This window comes from Onychomys torridus, chromosome 8, assembly GCF_903995425.1.
Source record: "Onychomys torridus chromosome 8, mOncTor1.1, whole genome shotgun sequence".
NCBI classification, from domain to species: domain Eukaryota; kingdom Metazoa; phylum Chordata; class Mammalia; order Rodentia; family Cricetidae; genus Onychomys; species Onychomys torridus.
In genome coordinates, this window is record NC_050450.1 from 74,281,598 (window position 1) to 74,308,643 (window position 27,046).

At 39.3% G+C, this 27,046-nt stretch overlaps 1 protein-coding gene across 1 annotated transcript in view; it reads right to left on the bottom strand.

The window, feature by feature from the left end:
* Positions 1-27,046, bottom strand: part of Brip1 (BRCA1 interacting protein C-terminal helicase 1) — a 139,075-nt gene that overhangs the window by 30,859 nt on the left and 81,170 nt on the right. The window contains exons 14-15 of the mRNA XM_036197293.1: positions 15,829-15,988; positions 14,037-14,158 (exon numbers count right to left, since the gene is read on the bottom strand). Coding sequence (XP_036053186.1) covers positions 14,037-14,158; positions 15,829-15,988 — 282 coding nt within the window. The remainder of the gene's footprint in view (positions 1-14,036; positions 14,159-15,828; positions 15,989-27,046) is intronic.

The following is a 27,046-nucleotide window of genomic DNA, read 5'->3' on the forward strand; positions in this document are numbered from 1 at the left end:
AAATAATAATAATATAAAAAAGCGCATTAGAAACCGTTTTCAACTGTTACTTTCTGTTACATTAGGACTTACCAACAATAATCTACCAAGCAACAAGAACTAATACATAGTAACAGCAATATAACCTACTCATATGTGCTTCAAGACTGCTCTTGGATAAGATCCTTTTTTAGAGAAATCTATTAAACTTTGTGTCATAAGTTGTAGCTATTGAAAAAAAAAAAAAACACCTGAAATTTGACATTTAAGAAACAGCTGGACTGAGGCTCAGGGAAAGATGTTGTCCAGCACATACAAGGCTCTAGGTTCAAACCCCGGAAAAGAAACCAGAGGGAGAAGTCAGGTATCTTCTGTTCTTTATACAGCCACCACCACTATTTAAAGCAACTTAGCTGTGGCTACCCCTTGGAATGTTTAATTGGGTACTCGCAAGTAAATCCTTTGGTAATAATGACACAAAAACATCTCAATTGGAATGGATCTTAAATTTTCATTATCCAAACAATTTGTCAAGATAGTGCACAGGGCAAAAGAGGAAATTAATATTTTTCTATTAAAAAGAAAACAGCTAACTTTTTTAAGTCATGAAGGAAACTATACTATGCCTGCTGTGGGATGTTCTGTATGTCAAATGTGTTGCTCTGATTGGTTAATAAATAAAATATTGATTGACCAGTAGCCAGGCAGGAAGTATAGGCAGGACAAGCAGAGAAGAGAATTCTGGGAAGAGAAAGGCTGAGAGAGAGAGACACTGCCAGCTGCCACCATGACAAGCGAGATATAAGGTACTGGTAAGCCACAAGCCACGTGGCAACTTATAGATTAATAGAAATGGGTTAATTTAAGATATAAGAACTAGATAGCAAGAAGCCTGCCACGGCCATACAGTTTGTAAGCAATATAAGTCTCTGTGTGTTTACTTGATTGGGTCTGAGTTGGCTGTGGGACTGGAGGGTGAGAGAGATTTGTCTTGACTGTGGGCCAGGCAGGAAAACTCTAACAACAAAGAGAAAACTCTAGCTACACTATGCCTATTCTGGAAAGGACTTAGTTTAAAACTTTATAGACTCACAGACATTATGGCAATTTAGTAAAGCTAGTCATGTTAAGATATTGCTTAGATATACAGGCAAATGCTTCAGTTAGCATCTCTGGAAAACGCCAGCACTCAAGCTGTTCTGAGGAGGGAAGCAGAGCTGTGAAGGTATACAGCCTGTAGACTGTGAGTTCTCCCCACAAGCTTCTTTCTGTGGTCCCTCTCCCGTAAAAAAGAGGAAATGATTTCTGCCAACCTTACCTCATACACTGATTCAGTAAAAAGACAATGAACATGAAGCAGGAAAGCATCACATACTAAGAGTGAGTTGATGAAGTGTCCAGTGGTGCAGGCCAGTAATAATCCCTGATATTCAGGAGGCTAAGGCGGTATCCAAAAAAAAAAAAAAAAAAGAAGAAGAAGAAGAAGAAGGCAAGGAGGGAGGAAGCAGGCCGGGGCTATATTAGGACTAGAGCTCCTGCCTAGGTGTGTGCGAGGCCCTAGGCTCCATATCAAGCAATGAAGGGGAGGGGGTAGTAAGTGGGTTCAAGTCTTTACTTTCATTTTCTAAGACCCAATATAGATACTCTGTGGACAGTCAACTATAAGAACACTGTTGCAGGAACATGAAAGAAGTCATAGGATTATGTAGGTTATATAGTCATTGCCTTAGGCTCTTCACCTCAAATCAGGGTTTTAACACCTGCTTATTTAACTACACTAATGAAAAAAATATATATATTAGGTGACTTATAAATTTCTTTAGTTTATGGCACTTTCATAAAAAAAAATAATAATAATCAATGAAGTGACAGAGGCTTTGTCCAGTTCTGTGGTTCTTTTATCCAGATGTTTCTATGCACTTGGTGGTTTGTGGTTTCATCACATTTGTTAATAGGTCAAAATGCAAATCTTCATGAAGACCACCACCCTAGAGGTGAAGGAAGCTCAGTGTTATCGAGAATATAACTCCCACTAGCAGAGGCTCATCTTTGCAGGCAAGCAGCTGGAAGATGGCCATACTCCTTCTGATTACAACATTCAGAAAGAGTCAACCCTGCACCTGGTTCTCCGTCTGAGGGGTGGTTTTTAATTCTTCAGTCTGCATTCCCAGTCGACAATGATGGCATTACTCTGCACTGTAGTCATTTACCCCAATTTAAGTTTAGGAATTCTAAACTTCAGTAATAGCTGAACCTCTGTTAAAAATGTTGATAAAGGTTTTGTTGTATGATAAAAAAAATCAATGAAAATAAGTACATCAGCAGACTATATAGAGAACACTGTTCAGTTTTGAAACATCTTTTTCTCAGTAACTTTTGCAACCGATCACAAATGTTCTGAGAAATTATGGCTATATAAACACTCTTTAATAGGCTTTCTCATACTTTTTGGTCACTTCGTAATCTATGATTTGTTTTTTAAAACAGTTACATAAAATATGTGAATAGAGAGACAATTGAGAATGAGTGTGTGATTATGCCTGTATTGATTTAAACATTGTTTCATTCAAGTATTTTACATTCCAGTGTTTCTCTTGTAAAAGTCACACAATTAGTGGGGAAAAATCTAGCAATCATAGCTATGCAAAGTGAAATACTATCTAATGTGAGAGAAGTAGTTCCATGGTAGAGGACGTGCTTAGCTAAGGTGAGTCTACTCTCCAGGCCCTGCATCTCTCTCATACCAAAAATAATCCTGTGATTATATCTTATGTAAGAAAGCACTGTGAAGTTATAAACAGAACCACAGGTTCTTAAAGAATGAGGCGATATTAAGAGACTTTGCTAAGGGGAATGAGCAGTATTTCATTCAGTGTGTAATAAAGACCTACGTTTGCTTATGTTCACAACTATTAACTCTCTGGAGGAAAGCAGGATCTCTTATGGAAAAGGCTGTGAATGTCATATGATACATTAAGGGGCAAAATGACCCTGGGGCTTCCAGTGACAACAGACCAAACCCAGAGTCACATTTTGCAAGATCAAATGCTTAAGAACACAAGCAAGAAAAGATAATAAATGTAAGAAAAAATATATTAAATAAATAATGGGAAACACTGAAGGTAGCAGCATGGGAGTTCATGTCCATAACCCCATCAGTCTAGAGGTTAGGCAGAAGGATTCTGAGTTCAAGGTATGTAACAGGACACTGTGCTCTCCTGCTTCCCATAACATATATATGTATGTGTGTGTGTGTGTGTGTGTGTGTGTGTGTGTGTGTGTGTGTATGTGTGTGTATGTGTGTGTGTATATATGTGTATATATATGTATGTTAAATACCTAAACATATACCTAAAATGTTAAATACCTGAATATATACCTAAAATGTTAAAGCTCAATTTCTGCTCTACAGTACAGCACTGTTGCTGTCTAGATCCCTATTATACCCAAATTATCTTCTAAAACAAGAAGCTGGAGATACTGCTCAGTGGGTGGAATAATTTACCATGCAAGTCTGACAACCCAACTTTGAGCCCAGGCTGGATGCAGTGGCTTGCATCTGTAAGCCCAGCACGCTCACAGTGAAAAGGGAGGTGGGGACACCTGAGGCCGGCAGGCCAGCAACCTAAAGCAACAGAAACACCAGAGACCTTGTTTCAACAAGATGGAAGGTAGAGTCAACTTCTGAAAGTTGTCCTCTGACCTCCACACATGTGCCATGGTGTGCACACACATGCACAAACATATACACAATAAAAAGTAAAAATAAAAACTTTTAGAAAGACCAAAACCCTGAAAAGAAGGCCTTTAAAAAGTGGAAGTTAGGGGTTGGGGATTTAGCTCAGTGGTAGAGAGCGCTTGCCTAGCAAGCGAAAGGCCCTGGGTTCGATCCTCAGCTCAAAAAAAAAAAAAAAAAAGTGGAAGTTTGATTTTAAAAGCTTATTTTCTATTATTGCCAGTAGTGTACAACTCAAAGCTTCTTGCATGTGAACACTGAATAGGGAATAAAATACACAGAACCATAGCATTTTGGAAGTTAATACTTTAGAGTAAAAGTAATGGAAACTTTTGAGATTTTAAAAAGTTGAAAAACAAAAACAAAATCCCAAACACTCTCTCTTCCCTTGTTCTTCAAAACTTCAACTTCAGTTATGTGGAAACTGATCCCACTCCAAGTCGCACACAGAAAATGCAGATGGGCGAATGGTAAATGATTCCACAGTGAAGAGAAAGCGTGGACTGATGCACCCCCAGAGCCTCTTCTAAAAAGCAAGCCAGTCAAAGCGCAGACGTGCAATTGAAGTGGAGACTGGGGACTCAGGGAAACTGTAAGAAGTACAGTGAGGAGATGAGAGAGAAGGTTGGGGGCTGTGCCATGCACTTCCAGTTCTGTCTACTCAGAAGGCCGAGGCAGGAAGACGATGACTTCAGGACAGCAACGGCAAAAACCCCGTTCCTTAGGGAAAAACACGGGTATTGTGAGTAAGGCTGAGTGGCAGAGCACGTGCATGAGGGTTAGGTTACATCCCTAGAAATGCAAAAACAAAAGATGGCATGTTTAAGGTTAGCCTGGGCCACATAGTGAGACCAGGCAGAGATAAAGGGGGATGGGGTAATAAACGGTATTACTACCTCTCAAGTTCAAGATAGGAAGGAAAACACTTGGCTAGAAGAAACAGTATTTTCAGTCATGATGTGATTGTGACAATAGATTTCCAAAAAACAATTGAGGTGTTATATGTTATATTGAGAGGATATATAAAAGGGAAAAGTAGATTAACTGAACTAAAATACTTATTTCAAATAGGAACTTAGTAAACTCCTTAAATAATGATAAAATATAATGTAGATGTATGATAACACACCTCAAATTGTGGAAGCCAGTGCCTCTCAGAAGCAGGGCTGTGACTGGGACAGACACCAACAAGAGATTACTATAAGAAGTCATCTATTGTATTTAGTATGTTTTAGACTTAGTAAAAAGCTTTATTAGACTGTTTATCCAATTTAATAAATGCAATTTAATATAAATGCGGGGCAAAGAAGATGGCTCAGAGGATAAAATGCCTGCTTGCTGTGCAAGCAAGGGACCTGAATTTGGATCCCCAGCACCCTCATAAAAACCAAACCAAACGAACACAAGGACAGGTGGCAAGTGCCTGTAATTCCGAAATGGGAGAATCGGGGACGTCTAGCCAACCAGTGAGCTCCAGATTCAGTGAGAGACACAGGCACATGCACGCACACATACTAACATTGTAGATTGCTCATTTGAATTCACAATATAAATGTATGTACGCTATATGTTTTTTGTTTTGTTTTGTTTTTGTTTTTTTATTTTTTATTTTTTTTTAAACCAGAGCTGAGGACCGAACCCAGGGCCTTACACTTGCTAGGCAAGCACTCTACCACTGAGCTAAATCCCCAACCCCTGTATGCTATATGTAAAGGAGTGTGCTCAACTAAATTTTGCCTACAAGAAGCTATTTGCAACATGGATGTACTTTTGCAGTCACATCTGGCAGGTAAGGGCAGGAGATGGGAGACAGGCTGGCACATAGTGGGTCAAGGCTGAGGCTTGACTAAACATTCTACAGTGTAGTAGCCAAAAGGTTGACAGTGCCAAGGTTGATAAACTCTGATACCAAGGCCACAAATCTACTAAACTGATGCAGTAGGAAAAATGAGCTACTGTACAGCTCACTATATTCCCTTGCACACTGATTTTTATGTACTACTTAGAAAGCATCACACCACCCAGTTCTAAGGATTCAAGCTATTCAAGGTCTCCTTATGTAGGTTAGGCTGGCCTTGAACTTGATCCTCCTGTTTCAGCCCCCAGGTTCTGGGATTATAGGAATGTACACCTGTTTTTATCAAATCATTAAATTCAGTCAAAACTAGGAAGACTGATATTGTAAAGAGTGACATGTATTACAGCCTATATCATCTGCTACGTTAAAATCTGTATAACCGGAAAACTTGAGTGGCGCAGCAGAAGCCCTAGATGTAGATCATGCCTGTGACTGACAGTTTTAGAGGAGGTCTCACAGAGAACGAACTGGTCAATCCACTGCTTCTTGGTCTAAGATTGTGTGGTTAAAATCCACAACTCAAATTCACCTGTGAAGAGCAAAATCACATTTTTTTTTTTTTTTTAGAGAAGTCAAAAACCAGTTCCAGAGTTCCCCTGGAGGAGGTGCTGCTAATTATGTTGTGTCGACAAATGAGTATGAACACAAGTCCCAGACAATCTTCCATGTCCCCCAGTGACCTAAGTCCAAAGACTCTGACCTAGTTTGAGAGCAAAACCAATTTACAGAGTTCCTGTGTTTGCAAAAACATCAGGTGAATGAAAGAAAAAAAAAATTAGAATTTTTCAAAATATCAAGCTTCTTTGTCTTCATCCCTTTAAGGAATACAGACAGTGAATCCTGGAGGTGTGGCTCTGTGGCAGAGAAATCCCTGGGGTCAATTTCTAGCATGGAGGGGTAGGGAGAGAAGCGATTGCAGCAGCTCATCATGTACTGTATGGACCTTTCTTTTATTCATTGTCTTTCAAAGGGATTGTTTTCTGTTTTTACTGCCCATTGCAAACATACAAGTGGGCAACTTAGGCTGCTTACTTAAACCAATATTTTTTTTAAATTTAAGATATATTTACAAACTGCTTTTCAGTATTTTTGGCTAAAACTGTTTTTCAATAGTTTTGGCCAAGTCATCCTTTTCTCTTCTTCTTCTTCTTCTTTTTTTTTTTAAGCTGGAAAAGGATGTTCTGAAAAGTAAGGTTTAAGTCATGGAAGCTGGACTAAGTATTTCCAACTATAAACTGCTGGATTCCTAAATGTTACTGAGTTTAGTATTACAGTGTTTTAAGTTTATATACACAGCCATCCCCGTGGGGAAGCACATGTTGTTATTGGGGCTAGATCCAGGTGGGTTTCTCTATCAGGTGCTACACTACAACCAGAACTCCACTGCACTCTGATCTTCGGCTCTGTTCCAGGACCTGGTTCCCCACAGCACAGAATAAAATCCCCAAACCTGAAACTGGCATACAGAGCCTTTCACGATTTAACTTCTAAATATCTCTCCCAGCCTGAGTTCACAGGCTAATGTCCCAGTTCCCCAAATCCATGCTTCTTGCAATTCCTCGAAACTGCTTTCCCATGAGAAGAACACTGTTGTCCATTCTGCTCACCTACGTGTTCTTACCTTCTTTCCTGTGTCACATTAAATCCCACTTCCTCAGGAAGCCTTTTGTGACTCATAAAGATCTGCTGTACCATTCTCATAGCTCTGTGACTTCCTTCAGCACAACCCTGACTGTTTTTACTGTCAGTCAGTATTCCCTGCTAGACTGTGATGTGCATGAGAAAAGGGGTAGAGAGGGTGTGGTCCTGTGCTCCCAGAATCCACTGCAGGAGTTTGTGCTTCTAGCTAGGTAAAGAAGAAGGTTGTTTCATTTATTCGGACTACTTTCATAATAATAGTTTTGTTGTAATCTGGTATCTATGTTTATATCACCAATTTGAGATGTGAATAACTGAATTTTAATGCTGCAGCTTTTGTAGTTATAATTTGCCAATGGATTTGTTTCAGATACCCATTTAAAAGGCAGCTTTGTTATATGTGACTTAATTGCATTAAGAGAAAATAATGTTTTTTCTTAGTTATGCTTTCCTACCAACTTCTACTCATAGAAAAGCCTGGGTTCCCTCTCATGCCCTCAAGTACTTCAGTCTAGCGTGCAGAAAGTTTTCTTTTAAACTATTATACAATTAAGTATGTTCTTACAAAATGATCAGAAGCATCTGGGAAAGGTGGACGTGAAAAAGAAAATCCTCACTGGGAAAGTTAGCTTAATGTTCACCCTTCAGAGTGGCCCATTATCAACATTTCATAGTGGGTTTCTTTATTTCCAGGTCCCTGAAGAATGAGTAATAAATTATGACTTGAACTAAACAAGTCACACTTGGCTCCAAAATGAAATTTTCCTACCTCTACTTTCTAGTCCCCAAGGTGGGAAGAGGAAATCCTGGTCACAGCCAAAGAAGTCATAGTTTTGGCTCTAACATACATTTTCCTGTCTCTCTAAAAGCCAAGCTCTGCTAGCAAGACTATAAAGTCTTAGGTCAGTATTTTAAGCTGTATTTAAAATTTTACTTCCATAATCTTCCTTAAACTTAAGAAAAATTAGTACCATAAAATTAATGTCATTGCCTTCTTTTCCTCACTCAAAACACGAATTCAAATCATGAATCTGAACTTTTAAAACTGTGAATTCAAATGAAAGACAAAAAAAAAACAATTCAGAGGTTAATCTATTTAATTTTATTAGAATATTGAAACTGTTTTCACCCATAGATAGCTTTCATTCATTCTGCGCGACAAACAACATTACAAAATTATAAAGTTCTAGTTTGCTGGGCAGTGGTGGCACACACCTTTAATCTCAGCACTCGGGAGGCAGAGGCAGGCGGATCTCTGTGAGTTCAAGGCCAGCCTGGTCTACAAAGCGAGTTCCAGGAAAGGTGCAAAGCTACACAGAGAAACCCTGTCTTGAAAAACCAAACCAAACCAAAAAAAAAAAAAAAAAAGTTCTAGTTAAAGTCCAGCAATTTGAAGCAGTTTTGGATGACGCATTTATGGGAATCAGTTATTTTGTTACTTCCTCTTATAGAAAAAGAGTGCAGCACCACTCTCCAAGGCGACAAGTGAGGAGTCACATCTCTCTATTCTTGAGAGAGCAGGCAAGAAGATAGGCGTACTGGACAACCACTCTTGATATTGTACGGCAAAGGAAGGGAAGTTAATCTCAAGATTCAAATAGCCTGTCTGAGTTGACTGGTATAAGGAAGCATCCTTTGAGCTTGAAGAAATAGGCTGCCATGCTGTGAGAGGACCTCCAAGACAGATGATCAACAGCAGCAACTCGGAGTAGTTTACAAGAAGCTGAAGTGGTTCCTGAGTTCTAAAGATTCTCGGTCCTCTAACCACAAGACACTAAAATCCTGCCAATTAATCTGAGTGAGCTTAGAAGTGGATCCCAAATGAGATGCAGCTACGGAACCCTGAGAAGACCCAGGTAAGCCATGATCTCCAATGTATACCATCTGGCAGATGATAAGATATAAACAAAGTAACATAATGAATGAAACTTTGTGTATGTGCTTTAGGAAGTAATAAAGGCCTGGGTGGTGCCACACATCTTTAATCCCAGCACTCAAAAGGCAGAGGTAGGCAGACCTCTGAGTTTGAGGGCAGCCTGGTCACATACAGAGTTCTAGGCCTGCCAAGCCTACATAGTTAGACTCTGTCTTTAAAAAAAAGAAAGAAAGAAAGAAAGTTATACAATCCTAAGTGGCTGGTCCTAAAACAGGTTCAAGTAATACTAAACTCAGGTTACACTTGCATACTTACTTGCACATAACAATAAAAATTAAAGAATTCAAAAGGGAATGGAGGAGGCATTTGAGAGGTTGGAGGAAGGAGATGATGTAATTGTATTTTAATTAGAAGAAAAAACAAATTAAAAAGTAATAGCCAGGTGTGGTGGCACATACTTTTAATCCCGGCACTCTGGGAGGCAGAGGCAGATGAATCTCTATGTAGTTATAACTCTTAACATAAACACAAACAAAATAACTAAACCCTACAAAAGGAAGGAGGAAGGGATTAAAATACAGGCTGGGATCCCTGAAGTCTGAAACATGATGATTAATATGGAGTCGGAGAAGTTTCAGTGTTCAGAGCATTTCAGATTTTCAGATGAGAGATGGCCACAGTAAAGTCTTCAAATAGGAATTCCTTTGGTCCCAAACACTTCGGATATAGGACATCCAACCTCTAGAGCACTATGTACTATAAAGCAACTGACCACAAAAAGGGCAGGAGTGAAGGATCTACAGAACAAAAGGCACAAGGCACAGAAAACAAATAGCCGATGGCAAGTTCTTCCTCACTATTAACTACATTAAATACAAATGGGTTAAACTCTGTTATTGAAGGACAGAGACTGGCAGAATGAATTGAAAAAAAAATTCAACCACAATTTGTTGTCTACAAAAGACTCACTTTTGATATAAGAAAGTTGGATGTTTATTTTGTATTGGATATAAAAATCTATTCAAGGATCATATACCTAAATTTAAAATTTATATAAAAAACAGAAGAAAATATTTGCGGCAAACTTTTCATGACTTTAGATTTGCTAAAAATTTCCTAATTACTTCCCACTTACTACAGCAAGTAGTTTAACTGGATTTCACCAAACTGTGAAAAATAGGTATTTCTTTTACACTCCATTGTGGTATACAAATAAATATTTTTCAGGAACTGGTGCTGGCCAGCCATACTCCGTAGATGTAGCTACAATAAATACTTATTGCTTCAAGTCACTAAGGTTAGATTTATACACAGGACTGATCCAGACATATGACAAAGTGAAACATACTTTCCTTTAATCTGATATTGCTGAAAAAGAAAACACTATTGGAGCTGGGGAGATGATGGTAAAAGCGTTTGCTATGCAAGCAAGAAGACCCGAGTTGGAATGTTTAGCACCCCCCATAAAAAGCCAGGCATGGCCACACATGCCTGAAACCTAAATGCTGGGGAGACAGGGGGATCCATAGAGTTCTGGGGCCAGCCAGCCACAACAGTGAGCTTCAGGTTCAGTGAGAGACCCTGTCTCAAGAAAGTAAGGTGGAGAGTAATAGAGAAGACTCCTGAGGTCTTCTGTGGCTCTGCATATGCAGACATGGCATATACTCACATGTGCATATACACCATACCACACCCAAAAGGAAGGAAGGAAGGAAGGGACAGAAGGAGGGAGGGACGGAGGGAAAACTGATGAACAGAAAGAAAGCATTAACCACCCAAGTTTTGTGTAGCAGCAAGGCCCAGAGTTACATTTGCTGGAGTGAAGGTAGAACAAAATAAAAAGAAACAAAGGAGTTGTTTTTCATGTCTTAACTTTTAAGAGTTTTTGAAAAACTAGCCAAGAATAATATAACAAATACATGTTCAGTATTTTTTGAAACCTTTTTTTTTTTTTAACTAAAAATTATGGGAAAGGATAAAGTACCTTTTGATACTTTCTCTTCTTAAATGTAATGAGTATGGTAAGTCTGACATGAATACTCTGGGGCTTCACTACAGTGTAAGGATAATACATAGTGTAACCTAGTATTAGCCAAAAAGTTTGTCATCTTTTCCATTTCTGAAGAGTGTATGCAGGTCTGAGACTTAGGAAGAGCATGAGTCAAAATGGAAGGAATCTGTTGAAGGAGAAATAGATTTAAGATGCTCGAAGAGGATGTAGTGTAGGAGATGAAAGAGGCCATCCACCTATAACACAAGCACATTCATGCAGCACCACTGGACCAGGGCGAAACAACAGGCCGTGTGCAGGCCAGCAACAGGCAGCCACAACGGCAGGCCGGCAGCAGAGCTGTACTTCTGCAGAACTTAGCTTGAAAGCTGTTGATGGGGACCACAGGGTGCTCCAGAGCACACGTCACCCCACAGCAGTTGTCTGGGCAACGCCAGCCATTTCAGAAGAGCAGACACAGCCTTGCATGCTGGCAAAAGTAGCACTGCTAGTTGTAGACAGCAGAAGCTGTCAAGGCCAGCAAACTCTAGAAGGATTAGACCGTGAGTCACTGGATGACATACCCTCCTAAGGATGCAGCAATTCTGAAGAAGTTCAGAGGTTTGGAAGACTAGGAGCTAATGAAAGAACTATTGTTTATTTACTGTTAATGTTACCCCCAAACTGCTCTACCCTAGAGAATTCAAAGTAGCATCTGTAGTTGATAGTGCTTACTAACATACTAATAATAATGAAAATAACTATGCTAACGAAAGAACTCCTGTTTTGGCATGCTACCTTAAGTGGCTGGACCCTGGAAGTAAGGATATAGATCACACTCAGTGGGCCAGCCTCAGTGGCTAGGAGGTGCCAAGTCTTGTTCTCTCACTGCTAGCACTTCAAATGCCTGTGAGATACGAAAGAAAACTCTCCCTCAGAGATGCTAAGCCAGCTGTGGTGCTAGCTGGATGTTCACATGACTACATCCCTCTGGGTGTCTGACTGTATGTCCAGATATTGGTTTGTAGGCCAGCAAATTCAGCAAGGAAGACATTCATTCAGCTGTGGGTCACAAAGAAGTAAAGGCAAGGAGAGAAAACTCTCTAGCTGTCCCTCTGAAGCTGACACATTTTTTTTTTGTTACTGTTGCCTTTGGCTGCTAGATTGCAAGTTCATTGGCCTTTGGACCCTGGAACTTGCATGGACCCTTCCTGTGTGTGTGTGTGTGTGTGTGTGTGTGTGTGTGTGTGTGTGTGTGTGTGTGTGTGTTGTGTGGAGACAGGAGGGGGAAATGGTTGGCCTTTGACCTTGGATGGTGTTACATCATCAACACCTGTGATTCTAAGCCTTTCAGCTTCTTGAACAGAGCCATGCAACCAGCTTGCATTTGGCCTTTGTTGAACTTTTCAGCTAGCTCCTATAACTGAATGAATATAGACACATGCAAGCATATGTGTGCGTACACACACAACACTCACATGCACATTCTTTTTTTTCCAGTTGGTTCTGTTTCTCTGGAGAAGCCTAACACATCCTCTTAGCACTTACTACTATGAATAAACTTAGAAGAAAGCTTAGGAAGCCAACATTGATAATGAAACAAAACTTTCTTTGGTCTAGACCAGTGGTTCCCAATCTTCCTAATGCCGGGACCCTTCAATACAGTTCCTCATGTTGTGGTGGTCCCCAACCATAAAATTATTTTCGTAATGTAATACTACTTCATAACTGTAATTTTCCTACTGTTAAGAATTGTAATGTAAATAGTTTTGGAGACAGAGGTTTGCCAACGGGGTCATGACCCACAGGTTAAGAATGCTGGTCTAGATGAAGTAACTGCTTTAAGGAATGCCTCTTCAATTTAGAGCAAGTGTAAAATTTGAACAAAACAGAACAAACATGTTCAAGGCGTCGATGCCAAATGAAGGGTTCTGGCAGGCCTGAGCACAGCACACACAGCAACAACAGGTTTGTCTTTACCCTTCTCCCCTTGCTAGAAACCGTTAGATTGCATCCCTAAAGCTAGCCACCAAGGTCAATTCCCTGATTTGGCCACTTCCTCCTGCAGATGACTACCAAGGTCCAGCTATTGAAGTCCAGCAACCAAAAGTCTCCTTTTGGCTACTCTAATTAATTAACATGCCCAATCAAAACAAACCAACCCATCCTAATTGGGTTTCCTCCTCTCCTTTTATAAAGTGCCTTTCCCTATGGACCAAGGCTGCCTCCTCTCTATCCAGAGGCAGTCCTTTGTCCCTCTGGGGCGAATACCCCTGCCCCTCCCTTGTTCCTTTCCCTTCTCCCTCCTGTCTTTGCCTCTTATTCCTTGCCCTTTGTCCCTGTGGTCCAAATACATCTCTGTGCTGAGACCTTGTCCCATCCTTTCACCCAACAACACAAGCCTGGTCAGGAGATCTGGGATCGTTCAGTGAACTCACTGTTCTCAGCTTCCTTCACATCAGGTTTCTTCCGAGAGCACATACCACTCAAGTACAAGCTCAATGCAGTGGTCCTACTGAGCTCAAGTGGAAGAGACTGGAAGGAATTTGGAGTGGCTAAAACCATGAGATCTACAAGACAGGGCACTAGAGAACTAGATAAAGAGAGAACCCTGGAATTCCCAGGGGAACCTGTGAGTATCTTGCTAAGAGCTTTGATGAAACACAAATTGTGGACTTCTACAGCACTGTTCCTGACTCAGAAAATCCTGACAGAGCCCAGAAAAAAACTGCTGTGTGTTCATCAAGTTCCCAGGTGATACTGCTGCTCCTGGTTAGAGGCAACACTTTCAAAACCACTTTCGTTGAACAAAACGATATGCTAAAAATAAACACTTCCTCCTAAAATACTCTCAATCATTCAGTTATCCAGAGAGTTAGTATCTGAGGATTCAAGAAACACCAACAGTTAATTCACACAAAGCACACAGATAGAGCTCCTCAAGGCTCTTATGACTCACCTGAAGATCTTTCACATTTGGAAAAGGAATTCCTACTGTTATGACAGCACGGGCATTATCATCTGAGAAGTCCAGACCCTCGCTCACTTTGCCACGACAAACCGCTATGAGAAGGGCTCCATCTTAAGCAATAGGAATTAAACATTTTAAAAAGCACACTCAAAATTCTCTGAAAATGCTTATTCTTGTCTTAAGTATTTTTAGTAAATTTAAAGCAACCAGGGGTCACTTTATGAGACACAGTTTGTTTGTTTGTTTGTTTGTTTTTTAGAGACAGGGTTTCTCTATAGCTTTGGAACCTGCCTTGGAACTCACTCTGTAGACCAGGCTGGCCTTGAACTCACAGAGATCCTCTGCCTCCCGAGTGCCACCACTGCCCGGCTGAGACACAGTTTTAAATTTCATTATCTTTAAATAAATAAGGAAACAAACTAAATGAAAATGGTAGCAAATCAATTTACAAACTGTGTATTTTTAAAGTTACCTATAGCCAGGTGTGGTGGCGCATATCTTTAATCTCAGCATCCAGGACAGAGGCAGGCAGATCTCTGTGAATTCATAGCCAGCCAAGTCTACAAAATGCAAAGCAAGTTCCAGGATAGCCAGGGTTGTTACAGAGAAACCCTGTCTAGGAAAACCAAAATAAAGTAAAACAAAATAAAAGGTTACTTATACACAGCACAGAAGCAGCATCAAATTAACTGAACAAGCATTAGCTAAGACATTGAAATCCAATAATTACTTTTACCAGCACAAATACAGCCTCCTCTCTGCAGGAATTTTCCTGCAGCAGCCTCTGGATGGCTGTGCCTGGAGTTTTTGTTTCTGGTTTGCTTTGAGACAGGATCTCAGAATGTGAACCATGCTGGTCTTGAACTCTCAATCCCCTTACCCCTTTATTCCCCAAGAACTGAGATTACAGGTTCTCATACTTGATTATAATCTTGTCATTAAAAATGTATTTATATTTGCTGTTCTTGCAGACAGTCAAGTTCAGTTTCTAGCATTCACATGGTACCTCAGCTGCCTGTAACTCCTGTTCCAGAGGATTTGATGCCCTCTTCTGACCTCCTGGGGCACTGTACACATAGGATGCACACATATACTCAGGCCCATATGCATAAGATTATAAAATATGTCTTTAAAATTTATTAACAATTATGTTACAATACCTTCATTGTTGCATTGTTCCTAGATTACTGCTATGAGCTTTCACATCAAACTCTTGTAAATGTGGAAATGGAGTGTTCAGTTACTTTCTCTTGTTTGAGACAGGATCTGAACACAGGTTGGCCTGAATGTACCTCCCTCTTTCCTCCACTTCTTTTGAGTGCTGAGGTTATAGTCAAACACCACTACTGTTGGTATTTGAAGAACCTAAGTTTAACTCGGGAGGCAGAGTGAGGTGGCTCTCTGTGAGTTTAAGGCCACCCTGGTCTACAGAGTGAGACCCTGTTTCGAACAACACAAAGAGAACAAAGCCAAAAACAAACAACAAACCCCTCTAAGTTTATCTTATTTGGTATACTATAATCACCAACTACCTATCCTACCTTCCTTCTTGCACAAAATATTTCAGGTAGCATAAAGTAAAATATGGTTTAATATCTGAATACATATGTTCTTTTCATTTAACCTACTTTTTATTTACCTAAGATTATAAAATATAATTTTTCCCAAGTACAATTCACTTAAAACGATAATATAAAATGATGTTTTAATAGCACCAAATTCTCCTTTGCTTTACAGTTTAAAAAGCCTTTCCACTGACCATAAACTTAATTGCAATTACCTTTTTCTCCTTTGAACTTGATGGCATCGTAGTATACCTGCAGCAACTCATCAAAATCAGTTTTTTCGCCTCTTTGCGGTTCTGTGATGACTGTCTTCACTGACTCCAAACTGTGCCATAAGCCAGTGGAGACCCAACGGTCTCTTAATTTCTCTAACAGCTAAAAGGAGACAGAGAAAACTCATTCTGCAGTCTGGCTGAACAAAGACCTTTATTTACAAATTACAAATGCTAGAATAAAAAAATCAAATTTCAACCTATATCAGAATGAATATACATTCTAATAATGTACTGTTAGATTAAAAATAAGAGTGAGTGAAAAGCCTAACCTTAAAACAATCTTAAACACATGGGGGTGAGAGGAATACAATAAAACTTATGCAGCAAAGCAAGAGTAATAGTTGGAAACACATCAATCGCTTGAATAGCTGTTATTTTAAAAATCTGAACATAGGCATTGTTTTCAATATGGTAGAAAATGAAATACAACAAATGCAAACAAACAAAAATGAATAAAGAACTAAGTAAATGAGAAAGACAAAAGTCAGTTGTAGAGATGATAATTTGAATTGTTTTACACTTTTGAATGTCATGAGTTCTACCATACTATGGACTAGTTATTACAATGTAACTACATTCCAAGAAACCAACTAAAATTTTCTAATGAACAAAACTTCATTTATTTTCTTAAGATTGTTCTTATAAATAAAGTTTAAAAGAATGTAAACTAAATTCCCTATCACTGTTATTTACTCAATGAGTTAGGGTTGGTCAAAACTCAATTTTCCTATAACATTATATTATGTTCAAAATTATAGGACTGTCATTATCTGAGAGTATTTTCTATTTGAAATGTCTCATGAATTAGCTGCTAGAATTTGATTTTTGAATATGCACTGTTTTGAAATAAACGTCTTATGTTAGGAGTTAGAAAGTACAAAAGCCCTCTTGACAAATTCAGAACAACAGTGTGTGTGGAGAGGTCAAAATGGATCTTTAATTGGTAGGAAAAGATTGATAGTAAAAAAAAAAAAATCAATGAAGTATAGAACAACATTAAATTACTTAAATTTCTCTATGGAAAAGCTAGTGTAGAACTGGATGGAAGTACCATCTCTAGAGTAAATGAAACCAAATGAAATGTCTTACAAGTTTCCATAATTGCTGATACTTAACAGAAATTTAATACAATGATATATCCATTTTCATTGAATTTGAAAACAAAGGTATTTCATCATTGATTTCTTGACTCAGAGATAACAACACCAAGTTTCAGGTCATAAGTGTTCCAAAGTCTTGACCAAACTCACTCTGCTCAGGTGAGACAAATCCATATGTGCGATGCATGGTTAGTTTAGAAGAGATCTACTGAAGATAAGAAGCTTAAGAAACAACAAGGAAGCGGCCCGTGCAAAATTTCCACTGAAGATTTTTTCACATTACAAACAAAAGATTCACTTGTGTTTGTTGGGCAGGTCTGCAATTCTAGATACTAAAGAGGTTGAGTCAAGAAGATGGTAAGTTCAAGGCTTGCCTGGATTACAGGATAAGTTCAAGGTCAAACAAGACAATATAGTGAGACCATGTCTCAAAATTAAAAGTAAGGAAAGGGCTGGGGAGAGTGTTTGCCTGCCCTGTTCCAAGATCTACATCCAACCTCTCCTACCACAAAAACAAAACAAAACAAAACAAGAGCTTGGTGTTAAAATTTGTCTGAAAAAAGGCCACTGAGCTCACTGATATATCTGAGTTTATAGATTTCATGAGATTTTTTTTTTTTTTTGGACAAGACCGTCAGTGTATCATAATTATGTGACTAAGATTGTAATTTAGAGACCAGGTGAGAGGGAAAAAAGGAGAAAGAGCACACCAAACATAGATCTCATTTTAACAGTTTGCACTAAAACCTTATCGTTGGTGAAAGTTTATAGCTTGAACACACTATTTACCTTATACAGAGATTAATCTTGAGTGGTTAAGATGGCTGAGAGGGTAAAAGTGCTTCCCATGCAGGCCTGAATTCAATCCCCAGGAGCCAAGATGGAAGGAAAGAACTGACTTCCAAAGGTCTGATCTCCATACTGTGGATTATGCATGCCAGCACACATTACACACACATATCACTTTAAACACACACACACACACACACACACACACACACACACACACACCACATGTACATATCACATCATACACACAGCACAACACATGCATGTCTAACACATCATACTCACACATCACATCACACATACAGAGTAACACACACATAACAAACCACATTCATATACAACACATTATACTCACACAGCATAACAAACACAGTACACAAAAACATTACATAAAATAATACTTAAAAAAAGAAATCAATATTGCCTAGGTATTGTGGCACTAATATGTAAGGGAAAAACATTAGGTTTCAAAGTTTGAGACCATCCTAGGCTACAGTGACAGCTTGTCTTAAAAAGAAAATAGCACTCATTTTTTTTTTTTTAAATCAAACAGGAAGAACTTGTTTAAACTCTCAAAACACAACTAAGAAGTTATTATAGTATCTTTTGTTTTCTAGGAAAAAAAATAAGATGAGAGAAAAGAGAAAAAGACTGTAGAGAGACAGAAAATGAGAAAACAGTAATAGCATCTTCCTTATCAGTTCTCTGGACTTGAGGTTATAAATAAAACTACAGTGAAAGACTGGGAAAAGATACTCCTAATGAGTGGTAAGCATTCACACAATCCACACCAAACAACAGCCAAGTCAAACACTACCACAGAGACAAAAGAAAGACATTCTGTAAGGATAACAGGCCAGTTTGCCAGCAATGTACAAGTACACATTTATACAAGCCTGCTTAAGAAAACCCCAAGTATTTCCAGCGAATACTCACAGAACATACAACATGGTAATAGTAGGAGACTGGAATACCCAAGCTTCAACAAATCGATAAGTTATCCAGACATAAGATCAATAAGGAAATAGAAAACCTTAACCACCCCACAATCTGGAAGTCTTAAGAGGCATATATAGAACATCCTACGAACAGTAGGAGAATGCTAATTCTTCTGAAATATATACATCCATTATGTGCTAGGATACAAAACAAATCTTAGCAAACTTAACAAGATGGCTCAGTAGATAAAGGCACTTGCCCCTGGGCCTGATGGCTTGGACTCCATCCCTGTGATGGATGATCCACATGGGAGAGGGAAAGAACGGCTTCCTCAAAGTTGTCCTTGGACCCTCACTCATTCACACACACACACACACACACACACACACACACACACACACTCACTCACTCACACACACAATATCCATACACATAAAAATAACTCTCAAAAAAAAAGAAAAAAATAGTTCCAACAAGGAAACCTACCTTCTCTCTCTCTCTCCTTCCTTCCTTCCTTCTTTCCTTCCTTCTTTCCTTCCTTCCTTCCTTCTTTCTTTTTTTAAAATTTATCTTATGTGTATTGGTGTGAAAGTGTCAGATCCCCTGGAACTGGAGTTACAGACAGTGGCGAGCTGCCATGTTGGTGCTTTGAACTGAACTCAGGACCTCTGGAAGAGCAGCCAGTGCTCTTAACTGCTGAGCCATCCCTCCAGCCCTGACATTTACCTTCTTACTATCACTGAGCATTTAAGCCACTAGTAAATCCTGTCAGAACTGTCTTCCAACAATACCTAGACTGTAAGCATTTCTCATTAGCTTTGCTGCTACCATGTCCCTAAGTCACCAATCATCACCTGTCACCCTGCTTCACTTGATTGTTAAACTATTGCCTGTTTCTTCCTATGTTTTCTGAAGTCCCCCCTCTTCCTGCTTAGCAGCCAGTACAATCTTTTAAAAACTGAGGCTAGGGCTGGGCATGTGGCTTCTGGCAGGATGCTTGTCTAGCATGCACAAAGCTGGGGTTCTATCCCCGGCAAAGCATAAATCAAAAGCAGCTGTGCACACCTGTAATCCCAGTACTCAGGAGGAGGAGGCACAGAAAGAGCTGCAGCTCAAGCTCATCCTTAGCCTCACAACAGTTCAAAGCCGGCCTGGGATACAAAGCCTGTTGTAGACAACACCAATACTCAAGTCACACCTCCAAAGGCTTCTTCCTATTGTACGCAGAATAAAATCCAAAGCCTTGTTGCACTATGGTCCGACCCTGGCCCCTCCTCTGACCTCTAGTCCTCTCTTCAGCTCACACACTATACAGGCACTCTAGCCTTTCCTCCTACAAGGTTCTTCCACCGGAGCACCCCTCAGCAATCCAAACGGTTCCCTTCCTCCTCCCCTCCCTCCCCTCCTTGACCTTTATTCAATGCTACCTTCTCAAGCAAACTTTCCTAAATCATTCTATCAGAATTATAAACCATCTCTCTATCTCCCCAGAATTCTTTTTCCCCTTCTCATTTAGTTTTCTACATAACTGTATCAGACCCCTTGAGGGTGCTGTAACAAAATGTCACAGATGAAGTGACTGAACAACAAAAATGGATTTTTCACAGTCTTAGAGAATGGGAAATACAACATTAAGATGGTGGCCAAATTGATTTCTAGAAAGGGAGGGTTCTCTTCCTGTCACGTAGATGGTCTCCTTTTCCCCATGTCCTCACATGGCCGTCTGCCTGTGCCTATGCAGGGGAGAGCAATGGGCTTTATTGTGCCTCTTGGTGTGAAGACACTAATGCTATGAGACCAGGGTCCCATCCTCAGGTCTTCATACGACCTTAAGTACATCCTTGGAAGCGTGTCCCATCTTCCAATGTAACCACACTGGGGGTTAGGACTGCCACATAGGTTCTTGAGCACACACACATCCAGTTCATAACATTATCTAACGTATCTGTATCTGTTCATACCCAGTTTACTTTCAACCTCTCATCCCTGGAAATGTAAAGAAGGCAATAAGTTTTTGTTCTGTTTAACTCTGGTGATTGGCTAATACTGGAACACATCACATGTAGAAAATGCTCAATAAATATGCTAGATGAACTTAATAATCAACAACATTCAAACCAACGGCCAGTCAAGAAGGAGAACAAGGAAAGGCGAAAACAACAACTAACTAAACCAACCAACCAAAGCCCCAAACACACAATGAAGGAAGAGTCAAGTGGTGAGTGAGAGGACACCGGGGTGGAGGGAGGAGAGCCACTTTAAAGGGCACACACTCAGGCGGGAGGTTTTTGTCTGGAGTTCCATTAGGCTCTCTCCTCCTTTCCTAGCCCCCCTCCCTTTTTCCCTAGCTCCCCCCCCCCCCCCCCCCCCCGGGCTCTCCTCTTCCTCCTTTTCAATTTCATTGAATACTTAGGTCTACAGCTTTTCCGTTCTCATTGCAGGTGACAGTCACAGGGCACATGTAAACAGTAACTGCTTCCCTCTTGCCAGGAGTCTCGGAGTGACTGGATCCACAATTCAGTTGCTACAGTCTCTTAGTTACCCAGCAATCAGACAGCTTAAAGGAAAGACCATGGACACAGACCTGCCTCTGTTTTCTAGGCTTACTACATGAGAAAAAAACACAAGGTATTTCTAAGTTATTTTTATAGCTCATAAAACGTAAATACTCGTCATACTCAGAGACCAGCTGACACACAATGACAAAGACGACTGAGTTTACCAGCTGCCATTCACATTGCTTGGATTCGTTAGCCTTAGAGGCAAGTTTCTGAAAAAGTCACATCTCACAAATTAAAAGAGTACTTTGGAAGGCCTGTGTCTTATCTGGATATTGTCATTTCGCTTTTTTAAGCTTCTCAAACCAGTATGTCACTAGGGAGGCAATAAGTTAGAATCCTGCATTTGTTCAACGTCCATAGCTTTTACGCAGCACCAGATGTTCAGTACATTAATAACGCACTAACTCAGAGTCTCTTTTTGAAACTTTAGAAAGTGCAAATTGCATTAAGACCTCTTTGCCCTCATTACTGGTATTGTTACAATCCTAGCCCTTTGGAAAATGTTTTTTGGCATGTGTTTCTCTTCATAATATTGCCATTTACTCACTTTAATAGCCAGTACTCAAGTCCTAATGTATTTAATAGGCCTGCCTAAATAGACTATCTCAGATAATCCTATTCACAGAATTGCCTCATAGGTAAAGTGTAATCATATTTTTCCATCTGAAGATGATTCTTTGCTATTCATTTCATGAGGTATTAATAGTTGAGAAATAGTTTCTTTTATTCAGGTGATATATATATATATATGGGTGGTATGTTAGAATACTTTTAAATATTAATAAAAATGAAAAATTCATTTTTCTAAACAACATGTTTAGTTACCATAAAATGAGTATAGCCTTAATTTTCAGTATTCAGATGTAAACTATAAAAAGACCTCAAACAGTAATTCTGACTTAAGCACCTCCCCATGTAGTTACACTTGACTTAGTATTTTGACTTCAACATTTCAAGGTTAAACTCTCAAATACTCATGCAGTCAATAGTGTACTTGGAGAAAAAATATGGGCAGATACTACCCTGAAGTGAATATAAGAATCACTGCAGATTTTGGCAATCTAAACAGAAACAAAATATCCTGAAATTCTCTGAATAAGAGTATTCTTCTTACTAACAGGTTAAAAAACCAAGGAGTCTGAAGATGTTAGTACTGTGCTACAGATAATAGGTGATCTTATACTCTCTTAGATACATAGGAAAGCACAATATTTACAATGTGAACTTAAAACAAACAAAGAAAACTAACCAAACAGTTTCCCAGCAACCACATGGTGGCTCACAACCATCTGTAATGAGATCTGGTGCCCTCTTCTGGTTTGCAGGCAGACATGCAGATAGAACACTGTATACATAATAAATAAAAATCTTTAAAAAACAAACAAACAAACAAACAGTATTTATGAAGTAACTCATATATTTTGAGGGACAATCTAGTTCATTGACATTTCTTGAACAGAAACTAGGAACTTATAGCTATTTATTTACGCATGGAAGAAATTTCTAACTTTGAAAAATGGATTCTGAATTCATCAACGTTGATGAATAGCAGATTCATCAATGCATGTATTAAACATATATATATGTGTATATATATATATATATATATATATATATATACACACATATATATATGACCATTTTTGTTAATTTAAGAAGTGATGGCTTAGTAAATGTTGGATAAAATCTGGATGTATAAATTTATTCACACAAAAATCAACTGTATGTTTGACTCTGTGAGATTAAGTACAGGCCAAAAAAAAATCAACTATGTTCTATACTCCTGTAAAAAGACAAGAACTAATGTTAATTAGAATGTGATAGTGCAGTTACATTGTGAGAAATAACACAGACTATAGGCTGGGAAAAACAGGTGAGTAAGAAGCAGCAGATACCGCAAATGTTTTCTAAGTCACTACTGCCACGATATTGTCAGACTGAATCTGCTGCAAACCTGATACCATGCCATCCAAAGAGACACTACTTGGAAAAAACATCATTTCACAATGTAGAAGACTGTAACAAAAAATAGCGAAAACATTACATGACAGAAAACAGGTTTAAACAGAAGACAGAAAACAGAAGCATCAAAGCATCATGTCAAGAAGGAGAATGACAGACCACAAAAGGCATCACAAGAGAGGAGACAAAGTTTCTGCAAACTAACCAGAACAAATCAGAAAATGACAGCAGTCAGTCCTAGCCTACTGAGATGGCTAGAACACATGTGCCACCCAAAGTCTCAGGTGCTCAAGGCTTGGTTGGCAGCATGGAAGGCAGCAAGGCCTAGCTGGAAGGAGCAGGTCACTCCTTTTACAACCCTGAAGAGCATGCTGGGTTCCTGAGCTCTTCTTTACCTTGTTCTTGCTTTCTAGACACCATGAAGTGAGCAGTTCTTCATCAAGGGCTTCTGCCATGAGGCCCTGCCACAGGCCTAAGAGCAATCTGGCAAAGTGATCACAGACTAAAACCTCTGAAAGCATGAAATTTTCTTTCTTTAAAATAATTTCTCAGCCAGGCAGTGGTGGCACATGCCTTTAATCCTAGCACTCAGAAGGCAGAGGCAGGTGGATTTCTATAAGTTCAAGGCCAGCCTGGACTACAGAGTGAGTTCCAGGAAAGGCGCAAAGCTACACAGAGAAACCCTGTCTCAAAAAAACAAACAAAAAAACAAAAACAAAAACAAAAATTCCCTTAGGAATTTCATCACAATGATAGAAAGCTAACAAAAGTATCAATAGTTACCATGAGTACAAATGACTATATAATAAAACATCATAGAGAATGAATGCAGAAAATATATGACCCAGGGTTCAGTATAATGGTGCATGGCTTTAATCCCAGCATTCAGGAGCCAGAGAGTTCAAAAACCCTGTTTAAAAAAAGAAATTAAAAGAAAAAAGCCCTAACTATATGCTACATAGAAGAGAATTACTTCTCCTTAAAGGGCATATAAAAATAAGGAAGGCACGCAGGGGTCACTGGAGAAGAGGGGGCAGAAAGAATGTAAGAACCAGAGACAGTGGATGGATACAAGGAAACAGTATCCTCTAGACACACAGGGCAGCTGAACATAGGAACTCACAGTGACCAACAGCATGCAACACCACAGGCAAGCTCACCCCAGACCAAATCCCAGTGTGGAGAGGGGAAGTGGACAGAGAGTCGCACCCCTAGCAGCAAAAGAGAGAGGGGGAATCAGTTCTCTCTGAGGATCGTTGCTTCCGGGTAAGCTGACTATGCCCCAAGAGAGATCACATACCTAAAAATACATGAGTAGAAAAATCAGACTTCATGAGTTTAAAACAAACAAACAAACAAAGACACAAATTTAGGTGGGTAGGAAAGGAAGGATGCCCGGGAGGAGTTGGGTGGGGAGCAAATATAATGAAAACACACTGGGTGAAATTTTTACACACACACACACACACACACACACACGCATTTTAAATTACTATAATTTACTAAACCAGCATATCCCTAACTACATTCTAAACATTTGTCCTTATACCCACAGAAAAGCATAGTCCTCACCTCTCATCAAGGAAACATCTCTTTACAACAGAGACCATTACAGAAAACCACAACCAATCAAAATGCAGAGCTGTGGAGCCCAGTATCAGTGGATACATCTACAAAACAACTCCTATATCTAAGGCTTAGGGAACAGTAAAGAAGGGGGGTGGTGTGGAAATACGGTAAGAGCCAGAGGATGGGGAGCTTGCTGTGAGATTATATAGCCTAGGAATGTCAGAAACTACACCTATAAAGTCTCACCAACATGACTGCTTAAACATGAGTCAACAAGGATAACAACAGACACGCCAGAGTGTGGAAGACCACAGGCCTCAATCCCACACAAAGAACTACAAACAACTAAAGAGTGCTGAGGGTGGGCGAAATATTCTTTCTGGGGAAAAAAAGAGCACATTCATTGGTTATCCAATACCACATGGTCATCTCTGAAAACACACATAGAATTAACAATATACAGACTGAGCAGGTTATATTTAGTATATACATATGCAAGCATGTAACAACAATTAATGAAAAAAGCTGCCACGATTTCAAAGAGTAGGGGTGGTGGTGGTGTAGGAAGGTTTGAAGGAAGGAAAGAGAAGGAGAAAATGGTGTAATCGTAATATAATCTCAAAAATAAATTTAAAAAATTATAAAGAAACAGAGATAAACAGGTATGTGTGTGTATCCAAAATTAGACACATAAAAATATAAAGTTGCCAGGAGGTGGTGGTGCACACCTTTAATCCCAGCACTTCAGAGGCAGAGGCAGGTGAATCTCTTTGAGTTCGAGGCCAGTGGTCCAGGACAGCCAGGACTACATAGAGAAACCCTGTCTCCAAAGAAACAAAACAAACAAACAGAAAAAACAAACAAGCAAACAAACCCAACCCAACCCAAAGCAATGCACATACACACAGGCAGGACTGTAGCTCTAGTGGTAGAATGTCTGCCTTGTATTCATAGGCCGGGTTCCAGCACAGCACTACAAAGAAAGGGAAGGAAAGGGGAGGAAATGAGCAGAAGAAATGACTAAACACTGCTTCTCAGGGCATATATACTTGTGTGTGTGTGTGTGTGTGTGTGTGTGTGTGTGTGTGTGTGTGTGTGTATGTACAAGGTTAGCAGAAGGAAATAATAAAGATCAGGGCATAAATGATTTTGGAACACTCCTTGTTAGATTATATGTGAACTAAAACTGTTTTAATAAATTAGAGTGGATGTTCCTTACACCCTATTTATCTAAAAATAAACATGAATGAAACAGAGACTGGAAATCATGAAGAAAAATCAACAAAACAAGAATTGAGATGTTGAAATGATAAACAAAATAAATCAAACTTTAGATAATTTAGAGAGAAGACTCAAAACTAGAAATGAAGCTGATGGCGTTAGACTAAGAGCACAGAGCTCAGAGGGTTGTAAGGGATTACTGTCAACAGTGACACACCTCGTCCTAGACACATTCAATGTGTCAACATGGAAAAATCCGAAGATAGATTTATAGCTCAGAAGAAGGCTAACTAGGTAACCAAAAAAAAAGTCCTATCAAAAGGAAAGCCCAGGATGTTCACTGGCTTCATTTTGAATTGCATCAAATATTTAAAAGTGAACTAATGATAATCCTTCAAAAAAACTAGACAGCACTTCTAAACTCTCAACAAAATAGCACTACCTTGATACCAAAGGCAAACATAGTGAGCAGCACTAATAAACACAGGAGCAAAACTTCTGGGCAAAATGTTGCAACCCAAGTTCAAGATTACAGTCACCACAATCACAGATGTACCTTGGGTTGAAGTAGGGGTAGCTCAACATGCTCACATTCATAGATAGGATATAGCATTTTAATAGACCGAAGGACAAATACAACCCCATGGCCTTCTCATTAGATGAGGCAAAGACATCTGACAAAATTCAAGTTTTTGTCAAATCAGACATGGAAAGAATGTACCACAACACAGTACAGCACATATATGGTAAAGCCACAGCTAATATCATACGTGACAGAAAACTGCAAGCCTTTCTGGTACCATATGGAAGAACATGAGGTTTTTATTCTTGCCACATTTATTCAGCACTGTACTAGAAGTCCTTGTCAGGGCATTTAATCAGGAGAAAAACACAAAAGATGATATCCAAAGACATATGAAAGGAAGGACTGAAGTTGTTTCTCTTTGCTAAGAACATAAATTAATATGTATAAAACTCTAATATCACCAACAAAAACTAAAACCCTAAAAAGAAAAA